Source organism: Pseudophryne corroboree, chromosome 5, assembly GCF_028390025.1.
Source record: "Pseudophryne corroboree isolate aPseCor3 chromosome 5, aPseCor3.hap2, whole genome shotgun sequence".
In the NCBI taxonomy this organism is placed as follows: Eukaryota; Metazoa; Chordata; class Amphibia; order Anura; family Myobatrachidae; genus Pseudophryne; species Pseudophryne corroboree.
This window is the reverse complement of record NC_086448.1, coordinates 783,723,221-783,735,702: the sequence shown is the minus strand read 5'-3', so window position 1 is coordinate 783,735,702 and position 12,482 is coordinate 783,723,221. Positions and strand designations below refer to the sequence as shown.

Here is a 12,482-nt window from a genome sequence, read left to right as displayed (position 1 = left end):
TACCCTTAACCCTCAAAGGGGTCCAGAGGTTCTTAGGGTTCGCCAACTATTACCGAAAGTTTATACGAGACTTTTCCACCATTGTGGCGCCTATTACTGCTTTCACTAAGAAGGGTGCTAACCCGTCCAAGTGGTCTGAAGAAGCCATGCAAGCATTTCATCTTTTAAAACAAAGGTTCATCTCTGCGCCTGTTCTGAAACAGCCTGACATCGACTCTCCTTTCATCTTAGAGGTGGATGCCTCCTCCGTTGGAGTAGGAGCGGTGTTATCTCAGAGGGCTAAAGATGGCCATTTACACCCTTGCAGTTTCTTCTCCCGGAAGTTCTCCCCAGCTGAGCGCAACTATGCCATTGGCGACCAGGAGTTGCTAGCCATCAAGCTCGCTCTAGAAGAGTGGAGGTATCTGTTGGAGGGAGCCTCTCATTCAATCACCATACTTACAGACCACAAGAACCTTTTATACCTGAAGGGCGCACAATGTCTCAACCCTCGTCAGGCCAGATGGGCACTTTTCTTTTCCAGGTTCGACTTTAAACTCCAGTTCTGTCCGGGCTCTCAGAATCGCAAGGCCGATGCCCTTTCCCGCTCATGGGAGCAAGAAAATGAGTCAGAGTCTTCAGACAAGCATCCTATTATAAATCCGTTGGCATTCTCCACGGTAGGGATGGACTCTACGCCCCCATCAGGGAAAAGTTTTGTGAAGCCGATGCTAAGGAAGAAGCTCATGCATTGGGCCCATGCTTCCCGTTTTGCCGGACATACAGGTATCCAAAAAACCCTGGAGTTTATCTCTAGGTCCTATTGGTGGCCAACTCTGAAAAAGGACGTCTTGGAGTTTATTGCATCTTGCCCAAAGTGTGCCCAACATAAAGTATCCCGCCAGTCGCCTGCGGGGCAACTGGTTCCACTATCCGTTCCCCGTCGACCATGGACCCACTTGTCGATGGATTTCATTACAGACTTACCCATGTGCAACAAGTTCAATACCATCTGGGTGGTAGTTGACCGGTTCACCAAGATGGCACACTTCATTCCTCTCACCGGTCTTCCGTCAGCTTCCAAGTTGGCTCAAGTATTCATACAAGAGATCTTCCGACTCCACGGTCTTCCTGAAGAAATTATCTCAGATCGAGGAGTTCAATTCACAGCCAAATTCTGGCGAAGTTTATGTCAAGTCCTCCAAGTCAAGCTAAAGTTTTCCACGGCTTACCATCCTCAGACCAATGGTCAAACCGAGAGGGTGAATCAGGACTTGGAGGCCTTCCTCCGCATCTATGTGTCCTCCTCTCAAGATGACTGGGTTCAATTACTTCCCTGGGCCGAGTTCTGTCATAACAACCAGTATCATTCTTCATCTGCTTCAACACCATTCTTCACTAACTTTGGATTCCACCCTAAAGTTCCTGAGTTCCAACCGCTTCCAGCAACTTCTGTTCCCGCAGTGGATATCACCTTGCATCAGTTTGCCAATATCTGGAAGAGCGTACGATCAGCTCTGCTCAAGGCATCGTTCAGGTACAAGAAGTTTGCGGATAAGAAGCGTCGAGCAGTTCCTGCTCTCAAGGTGGGTGATCGGGTATGGTTATCCACGAAGAATTTGAGGTTAAGAGTTCCCAGTATGAAGTTTGCACCTCGCTATATCGGTCCTTTCAAGATTGAACAAGTCATCAATCCTGTTGCTTACAGACTCCAGTTGCCTCCCTTCTTAAAAATACCCAGGACATTCCATGTTTCCCTGTTGAAACCGCTGATCTTGAATCGGTTTCATTCCTCACTTCCTCCAACTCCGAAAGTCCAAACTCAACGAGGCGTTGAGTATGAAGTGGCCAAGATCCTGGACTCCCGTCACCGTTACGGTCAACTACAGTATCTTATTGACTGGAAGGGTTACGGCCCTGAGGAACGTTCATGGACCAATGCTTCTGATGTCCATGCTCCTGCCTTGGTCCGGAGATTCCATTCCAAGTTTCCTCAAAAGCCAAAGAAGTGTCCTGGGGCCACTCCTAAAGGGGGGGGTGCTGTCACGATCCGGGTATCTGGACGCCATTTCTTACCCATCAGATGCCTCCTAAGGCTGGCTCAGCGCTCCAGGACCGGATCCCATCTGTTATCCTAATGTTCACATTCCTGCATCCTCTCCTGTCTCTCTGAGACGCTGTCACAGTAACGCCTTATTACATCTGGCATGGCGTCTCCCGCGGCCTCAGCCGCCGTCCCTGAGCTTCTGCATGCAGAGTGTCAGAGTGGCGATTACGTCAGCCCCGGCCTCCGCTGTGTCCGCGTGGTTGGATGTGCACTTGTCAGCCTGGCGTCTCCTGTCTCCAGTGGCCGGCGCTGCCATTACTGTTTTTCATTACCACATGGATTACAAACCAAACTTCCCTCCAAGTGTCTGCATGGGCGCAGCCATCTTGGATTCTGTCAGCTGATCATTTCCTCCAATCTGTTGTCAGTATTGTTAATCTGCATAATTGCCTAGCCAATCCCTTCCTTGCTGCAGGTATAAATACACTGTGCCTGAGCAAGGAAGGCGTCAGTGCTTTGGTTGTCAAACCTAGTTCCTGTTTGTCTCTCTCCTGTGATTGTCTTCCAGGTTCCAGCTCCTGTCTCAAGACTTCCACCATAGAGACCCGCACCAGCATTCCACCTGCGGTGTAGCCTGACTCTCCAATCCATTGTGGATTCATCTGTTTCCAGCTACAACATTACCTGCTTCCAGCTCAGCTTCCAGCAGAGTACAGCTTCCCTTAAAGGGCCGGTGTCCTTTCTACACTTTACCACTCTCCACCGGTATTATTATTTCTCCGCTCTCAAGTTCTACATTTCAGTTCATATTTCATCGCTCCCAAGTTCATTTATTATTTAACTGGTTCCAGCCAGTATCCACTCCGTGCTAACAACAGTCTGGTTCCAGCCAGTATCCACAGCAGCTGTTTTATCTTCAGCAACCCAGCTTTTCCTGGAACACCAGCTGGCACAATCCTGGGTTATCTCCATTGCTACAGTCGGGCCTGGTAAGGACTTTCCATCTAGAAGATCATAAGAACTATCTCACACTACCAGTGCCCTGTGGCTCCTGCCATCCTGTAGTACCCAGGAACTGTATTTATTCTTTGCTGACTTTTACGTTTTCTTTTACTGCTGCTGTGTTGCGGAGTTGTCATAATAAACATCATTGACTTTTATCCAAGTTGTCGTGGTCACGCCTTCGGGCAGTTATTATTCATGTTACTTACATGTCCAGGGGTCTGATACAACCTCCCAGGTTCCGGTACATCTCAGCCCCTACAACTGAGGCTGCCTCCCGTCAGCTCAGGCCCTCAGTTGTGACACATGTATTAAAGTGGGCATTACCCAGGACCTCTTGTCATTAGTCCTTAGAGCACAGGAGCAGGCTCCTCCAGACCTTCCGGTAGGTCTTTTGTTTGTGCCTCCTAGGTTAAGACAGCGAGTGTTCCTGGAATTCCATGCCAAGAAGTCGGCAGGTCACCCGGGTATTGCCAGAACTCGGGAGTTGCTATCTAGGGCGGTGTGGTGGCCCTCGGTGGCTAGGGATGTGGATCAGTGGGTTCGGGCATGTGACATCTGTGCCCGAAATAAGACTCCTAGAGGGGTTCCTGTTGGCCCATTACATCCACTCTCTATTCCATCTCAGCCATGGACCCACATTTCAATGGATTTTGTGGTGGACTTACCCAAATCCTCGGGGATGACAGCCATCTGGGTTGTCGTTGACAGGTTTTCGAAGATGGCGCACTTCGTTCCATTGGTTGGGCTGCCATCGGCCAGACGCCTGTCTGAATTATTTATGCTGCATGTTGTGCGCTTCCACGGGTTGCCACTTGATGTGGTCTCTGACCGCGGATCCCAGTTTGTGGCCAAATTCTGGAGGGCATTTTGTTCCGATCTCCAGATTTCTGTCAGCTTGTCGTCAGGCTACCATCCGCAGTCTAATGGGCAGACTGAAAGGGTGAACCAGTCCTTGGAGCAGTTCCTCAGGTGTTATGTCTCCAAGTGTCAGACTGACTGGGTGGCTCATCTGTCCATGGCGGAGTTTGCCTATAACAACGCGGCTCACTCTGCTACAGGGATCTCTCCCTTTGTGTGTATGGGCATCATCCTAAGGCCAATTCTTTTGACCCCCTGGACTCCACGCCTGGTGGTTCCTCTGTGGTTTCGGTCCTTAGAGGTATTTGGAGGAAAGTGAAGAAAGCCCTTGTGTCTGTGTCATTAGTGACCAAAAGGGTTTTTGATAAGCGGAAAAGACCCTGTAGCTTCAAATTAGGAGACTTCGTCTGGTTGTCTACCAAGAATTTGAAGTTGAGACAGCCATCTCATAAGTTAGGCCCCCGGTTCATCGGTCCTTATAAGATCACTAGGGTTATCAATCCGGTGGCATTTCAGTTAGATCTACCCCGTTCTTTGGGTATCAATAAAACATTTCATTGTTCCCTTTTAAAACGGGCTATTAGTAATCCTTCTTCCAGTGGAAGACCTTCCCCTCTTCTGATACGTGGCCAGAGGGAGTTTGTTGTTGAAAGGATTCTTGACTCCGAGATGGTTCGGGGTCGGCTGTCATTTTTGGTGCACTGGAAGGGGTATGGCCCGGAGGAGCGGTCGTGGGTGCGCAGTTGTGATCTTCATGCCCCCAGACTGTTACGCTCTTTCTTCTCGCAGTTCCCCGATAAACCCGGTGGTAGGGGTTCTTTGACCCCTCGTCAGAGGGGGGGTACTGTTAGGGTCTCCTGCTCTGTGCTGCCACGTCGTCATGGCGAGACAAGTGCTAGCGGAGTAACCTGAGCGTAGCTGATACTCCGGTTCGGGTCTTTTGCTGTACAGTGGTTACAGGCTCTGTGCACGGCAGGGGATCCGGTGCTGGTTTTTGTGCTCACAGTCTGTGAGGTCTGAGTGGGGCGTGGACAGCACCTGCTATATAAACCCTCTTCTCAGGTTAGGCAGATGCTGCTGAATCTTTGTTGGTTAGTCAGTTCCTGAAAGCTAGCTAGTACTGTGTAAACTTTGTATTTGTTTGTTGCTTACTGCAAATAGGCCTTGGGATTTGGTATTACACTCTGCCAATCCAGACCTAGCAGTAAGACTGGAGTCAGTCGTTTAACCTGCTGGGGTTCTTTTGCTACTCTGTGAACCTAGCAAGTTTGCGGCTGTATTCTCAGACTTGCCTGCCAAAATCCTTTCTCACTGTGCAAGGTGTTCAGGTGTCAATTTAGTGGCAGTAAGCTGAACCAGTGCACTGCAAGTGAGGACTAGGATTGTGGAGACTCTCGTGTCTATTATTCCATCTCTGACCAAGGAGTTTACTGCCACACCCGTTGGTAACCCTTTAGGGTTTTGCTGTTGCCCTTAGCAACAGCATTTCGGGTTCTCTACGTATTAAATCACTACATCTCGCTTCTTTCCATCTGAGCATTCCTAATACTAGGGAGACACCCAGTTTCTTAGCCTTTGGGCTTCTCTGTTCACTTTGTGTTTATTTTGTTACCCTATCACCTTCTGTGTATGTAATGTCATATTCCCCAGTCTGTCTGTGAGTTCATTTGTTTTGCATCCCTCACCGTTCAGACACCAGTACATTCCTGCTGGCACTGGTGTGCATAACAGGGGCACTCATTGTGGGACCTCATCCTCTCCTCTTTAAGCTAAATTATACCCCTTTTACGCCAAACAAATAACCTGGGTTATTGCCAAGGCAACCCCGGTCAACGTTTGCTGTAAAAAAAAAATCTGACAAATAACCCAGGTCTAGTAACGTGGGAATCTGACCCTCGTAGCCTGCCATGTAAATGGATGGAAGCCCACCAGTCCTTATAGATGATATCTCCAATCGCTGGCAGAGGGAAGACCTGCCACTAACCCGGGTCCAGTCTGCAGTAGGAATGGTGGTTTCAAGCCACTGTGACATCGCTGTGACACAGCTTGGACCCGTGTTCAATTACCCAGGTCGGATCTGGGTTTTTGGTGTAAAAGGGGCATTAGAAGCGCTAATCCTCTCTCCTATTCCTACATAATACTCACCATCAGTCTCTCCACTGTGTAGCCATGTTGTTTCTTGTAGCAATCATCACTTTTGATTTTCTGCAGGAGTTCTCCATATCTCCCTGCACCTTTATTGCAGCCTTCCTTTCCTTTGTCTCAACTTTGGGGGCTTTACCATGTGGTCCCTTGTTTACGGGCTCCCTCCTACTATCCATGAATATGGGGGCAATGTATTGTCTCTTCAAAGTCTGAGGCTCCTGCCACTTACTATGTACCCTCCAAAGCTCTGGAGGTAACTGAGATCTCCTGCCTCACATCCCGGGTCTTCCAGGATTATAGCTTGACGTGAGAAACCTTTACAGACTCGGGTCACCTGGTGGCCTGTTAAAACCCAACACCGGTAAAGCCAAGCCTATGCCATTGATGATGACTCTATGGTGAGTCATCTACCTCACCTCACCATATCCTCTCTTGACCAACCACTGCTCCCAGCCCTCCAGGGGACCCCCAGCCTACAACAGGGAGTGTTAACGTTCCAATAAGTAAAAAATTTTAATAATATAACATTACAACCTTATTTATACAGTGTCAATGTAAACAATCCAAACAGTTGTAGCCTGATTCATATTTAGAACTGAAGGCCTAAAGCAGGGGCGTCTTAAGAGAGGAGGGGGCCCGTGTGCACACTACAGGTGGGCCCCGTCCTCTCCACGGCGCCGTAGGCTCCGGCAATATGCTGGAGTCTACTGCGCATGCGCAGGTCTCCCGAAACATGGCGCCCGCCATGTTTTGGAGACAAAAATTGAACTGCGCAGCCATTTTTTGTGTTTTTTGGCCGCAACGGCTGCCGTTGCGGCACCCGGCGGTGGACTACAGACAGGTGGGTATGAAAATATGGGTGCAATGTGTGCGGTGCGGGCCCCCCTGGAGCCAGAGGCCCGTGTGCACCGCACACATTGCACCCATGATATAAACACCAGTGGCCTAAAGACGTTATTTGATGTAAAGCGTTGTATTCATTTTTATTTATTTATTTGCAGGGATTACGGGGGTGAACAGGAGTTTCTATAAGGACACAGAAGCAAAATGAACAATTCAATGAATACTGAAAAAAAAAAACCCCAAAAAACTAAATATTCTCCAGGATGAATACCGGCTGTTACATCTGAGTGTCACATCTCGGCAGGTCATAGAGGAGAAGGCTGAAATGATGCACCAATTTTGGTCAAGAAAAAAAAAAGAGAATATTCAGTAGCAATATCAAGAGGAACACTTACTGTAATTATCAGTTGCATTGTACATATCTGCAAATGTTATATGTTTCATACCACTACTACTGCAAAAAGGACTCCACATTCAGATATTAATATTGTATAAGAGGAAAGCTTGGTTCATCATTGTGGGTTTAGGCTCCGATTTAAAGGGGTAATATAAAAATCTAAATTTTTCTATAATAAAATATTTATATATATGAAGTTTATTAACAAAAAAGGGCATTTACAAACATTTATGCAGACGGACTGATAACGAACAACACAGCTCATTTGCTAGTATTGCCAAATGATCTGCTGTTTCCATGTCGTAAATACAGTAATGTGTTTTGTCTATCGTCCCCTCAATACTGTGTAATAAGTAGCGCTTTGTAAATAAAAAATAGGAATGACAACCAAATCAGACAATTGACTTCGTTGTCTGATATGCACAAGACAGATAACTGCAAACTGATGATTGGTTGCGGGGGGGCTGGGCAACTTCTGCAACTGTATGCAGTGTAAGTAAATGAGCCGCAGTGGAATGCAGTGGCATACGGCTATATTGTCCCTGCTTACCTGCCTATAACCATTTTAGGTATATCAGACAACTTCCCACTGCTTCATACCACTAACCCAACCATTCCATAACATTCAGTACATCCCAACATTCCCAATAAAAAATTGGTAGGAGGGCAGTTGAAACCATTCTCTGTTCCGGCCATCTTGCACCTTTTCCCCATGCAAACACAACAATCTTTGAATTTCCGAGGACCAGAAGGTGTCTGGTGTGCCAAACTATCCTACAAAACCCCCCAGCAATGTTATGTGTTGTGCTGCATCAGCTCTGCTGCTGGTTGTAGAGCAGGGACTGTCAATCATATTAATGATGACCGTGAGAGGATGAGGTTCTGATGTGATGTTATTAATAGAACAGGGTGTAGCTTATAACAAAATGGAACAAAAGAATGATGAAGATACTTAAAATAAGTTGGACGTGTGTATTATAACAGTGGGTGATATTATTTTATTAGTATTTCTCTGTGCAGAGAGCTGTTTTTATCAATAGGCGTCATCCGAAGCGTTTAACTGATACAATGCATTTTTTTACATTTATACACAGATTTATACTTTAATGCACAGGTTCTCAAACTCGGTCCTCAGGACCCCACACAGTGCATGTTTTGCAGGTCTCCTCACAGAATCACAAGTGAAATAATTAGCTCCACCTGTGGACCTTTTAAAATGTGTCAGCGAGTAATTAATACACCTGTGCACCTGCTGGGTTACCTGCAAAACATGCACTGTGTGGGGTCCTGAGGACCGAGTTTGAGAACCCCTGCTTTAATGCAATCACATTTGTTTTCTGTGTTTTCCTACTTCTTATTTTACCTTTTCAACAGCACTCAAGTTTTTTTATTTTTTATTTAAGAGAATAAATAAATACTTTAATAGTTGTGGAAAAATGCGTCAATTTATACAAAATATATTTTGGATTTTATTTTGCAAGTGAAACGTTGATTTGCGATAAACATTATTTCATGACCTGTATATTTTAAAGACACTGGTACCTTTAAAGACATACAATTAGAATATGTTAATTTGAATGTTAAATATAGAAATAATTGTGATTTTAATTCTTTAATGTAAAACAAACAGTCGCAAAGCAGCTTTCTTTATAAACGACTGTAATATAAATACTCTATATCCTCCTTTTATATTCGGTGCCAGTGACAAAGTAAATCTGAAAAGGAAAATCAACTGACACGATTAAAAATGTTTTTGCATTTGACAAGAAGCTGGAGCTCTAGGATCTATGCCGTAGAGAGATAAAGTATCAGCTAATCAGTTCCTAACTGTCATGTTACATGCTGTGTTTGAAATATGACAGCAAGGAGCTGGTTGGTTGGTACTTTGAGGCCTATGTACTAAACTTTGATACGTGGAGAGAGATAAAGTAACAGCCAACCAGCTTCTAACTGTCGTTTTTCAAACACAGCCTGTAACATGACAGGTAGGAGCTGATTGGCTGGTACTTTATCTCCGTCCACATTATCTCACTGCAAGGCTTAGTACATTGGTGGTCATTCTGAGTTGTTCGCTCGCTAGCAGTTTTTAGCAGCCGTGCAAACGCTATGCCACCTCCCTCTGGGAGTGTATGTTAGCTTAGCAGAAGAGCAAACGAAAGGATCGCAGAGCGGCTGCAAAATAATTTTGAGCAGTTTCAGAGTAGCTTCAGACCTACTCAGCGCTTGCGATCACTTCAGACCATTCTGTTCCTGTTTTGACGTCACAAACACGCCCTGCGTTCGCCCAGCCACGCCTGCATTTTTCCAGCCACGCCTGCATTTTTCCAGGCACGCCTGCGTTTTTACGATCACTCCCTGAAAACGGTCAGTTGACACCCAGAAACGCCCACTTCATGTCAATCACTCTGCGGCTCTAGAGCCTGTTTGAAACTACTTCGGCTGTTGTAAAAGTACGTTGCGCATGAGCACAGCACCGCATACGCAGAAGTGCCGCTTTTTTGCCTGAACGCCGCGCAGCGACGGAAAACAGCTAGCGAACAACTCGGAATGACCACCATAGACCCCTTAGTCACAGTTATTAAATGTAATATCATACCCAATATCTAATGTTATAAATTGATGGATGCTCTTATTTATTTATTTAATATCTGGAATTTCACAGATTATACATTTCCTAGTATTCCGTTCTCTTTCATGAAAGCACAACAGGTTTTAACGCCTTTATGGGTCTTTTCTTGTTTGTGGATAGCTCAAGACTTTCAAGCATATAAATGATTAACGCTACAATTTAATTAGTAATAAATGTCAGAGGCCATTTATTTTGTTATCACATCGAAATTTGTTTGGTGTGAGCGATATGACAAACAGATCTGTACAATACAGAGATTATTTTCCCCTCCGAATAAACAAAGTGAAAACACTGAGTCCTCTTTGAAGTTTGTACCTACAGTATCAGTGACACAATCATGGTATACAGTAATATAGAGGGAATGGTAAAATGTGCCGCACAATCACTACAATGATTTGTTTTGTTTTTTTACATTTGAATAAACTTTATTTACAGAAATTGTATCTGATTCTTATGTTATAGAAGCGAAGAGTCCTGTAGACATATGGGGCCTGCTTCTGAGTCACACCCAATGATGACATTTGCGCACATGGTCAATGTTTTTCAACTGCGCATACGCCTAAGCATATGTGTCCCACAAAGCGTACATATGTACGTGAGGCCACATCGGGGTCAATGACGCCTGGTGCGACAAATAGTATCCCTGAAAAGGGGGCGTGGTCTGATGGTAAGCCCCCGCTACCTCACTATGAGGGCACTGTCAGCATTCCTGGAGACGATGGGCTGCCCCATAGGCTCTGGGTGCACTGCCGGCTCCTCTCTATATAATCGGGTGTGGTTCAATAGATCTACAGTAAAAAGATAGTCAATAGGTCAACCCCAAATGGTCAACATGAAAAAGTACACCATAGAAAATTTTGACAGGTTCAAAGGTCAACAGGGTCAAAAGGTCAACATGAAAATGGTCAACACACTTTTTTTGTGCCATTTTGTATGTTTCGCCATATCTCCACCAAATTAGTGGATGCGTGTAACCTCGCAGCTTCGGCCAAGGTGCCTTGCTCTGCTACCGATGTTCTCTGCTACCGATGTTCTCTGCCACCGATGTAGCCCACCTGGATGTTAAATAATGAAACAGTTGAGATTTTTTTTAAACATGTGTTGACCGTATGTGTGTTGACCGTTGTCATGTTGACCTTTTGAACCTAATGACCTTAAGCATCATCTACCTTTTACCCGTCCACCTTTTGACCCTGCTGACCTTTGCATGTCGACCATTTTGGGTTGACCTGTTGACTGTCTTTTTACTGGAGATCTATAAACCGGATACCATATAATCTCTGATTGTACGTGTTTTGGATTGCATGTACAGTAAGAGTCTCTTCCTCATCAAGTTACATTTCATGCAGCAGAGTTTATGGAGATGAAGTTAGAGGGAAGGGTGACTGGAGGCATCTGTCACTGTGTATGTGTCAGACACACAACCTAGTAACTGTAATCCGGTGCACTGCAAATAGGCAGTGTGTGTGTGCGTGTTGTTACTTGTGTATGAGGGCAGAGCCATTCATCCAATCTTTCGACAAATAATCTTAATTTCGTGATTATTTGTCAAAAAAAATACTGTGCCATGTCTGAGTGGGCTGCACCCCAAAGAAGACCTCTCTTCCTAGTATAACAAAATAATAATTGTAAAAACAAAAAAATATTTTATCATTCAGTTTAAATCATATAGGGGGAATTTAATTGTTACTCTATACTGCGCCCGATCTCCCGTCTCCCATGACGGGAGATCGCGGGGCGATATTCAATTGTCTCCTGTTTTCACGCATGTCGTGACTATAGCAGTTGGGTTTAGACATGCAAAGTGGTCAAAACTGACTAAACTAATGGGCACGATGTGAAAAGTCCCGTTTGGGTGCCCTGGGGGTAGCGAGCTGAAATTCTGATATCGCGCCCGTCGGCAGCAACATCAGGAGGTGGTGGCAACAACTGAATTTCTCATATGTCCTAGAGGATGGTGGGGTCCACTTCATGACCATGGGGTATATACGGTTCCGCAGGAGCCATGGGCACTCTTAAGACTTTTCAATGGGTGTGAACTGGCTCCTCCCTCTATGCCCCACCTCCAGACCTCAGTTTTAGAAATGTGCCCAGGCAGACTGGATGCACTCTAGGGGAGCTCTAAAAAGACTTATGTTAGGTTTTTTTATTTTCAGGGAGAACTGTTGGCAACAGTCTCCCTGCTTCGTGGGACTGTGGGGGCAGAAGTAGGAACCAACTTCCTGAAGAGTTTCATGGCTCTGCTTCTGGCTGACAGGACACCATTAGCTCCTGAAGGGTACTGAACGCTAGCCGTGTCAAGAAAGATGCTCACTCCCACAGCACGCCGTCACCCCCTCACAGAGCCAGAAGTCAGAAGAGAGGTGAGTAGAAGAAGACAGATCTTCTATCAAGAAAAGTGACGGCTGAGGTACAGCGCGCCTGGCGGGAGCGCAGCGCACCATTGCTGCCCACACACACAGGCACTGCAGGGCGAAGGGGGCGCCCTGGGCAGCAAAAACACCTCTATAAACTGGCAAAAAGGGGGCATAAGATGCCCAGGCACAGCTCTACCCCCACCAGTATAAATATTATGAAAA

At 45.9% G+C, this 12,482-nt stretch overlaps 1 protein-coding gene across 1 annotated transcript in view; it reads left to right on the top strand.

Moving 5' to 3' along the window:
* Nucleotides 1-8,432, top strand: part of VWDE (von Willebrand factor D and EGF domains) — a 198,573-nt gene extending 190,141 nt beyond the window's left edge. Inside the window, exon 31 of the mRNA XM_063925264.1 lies at nt 7,036-8,432. Within this exon, the coding sequence (XP_063781334.1) occupies nt 7,036-7,050 (15 nt within the window). The 3' untranslated portion in view covers nt 7,051-8,432. The remainder of the gene's footprint in view (nt 1-7,035) is intronic.
* Nucleotides 8,433-12,482: the final 4,050 nt, after the last annotated feature.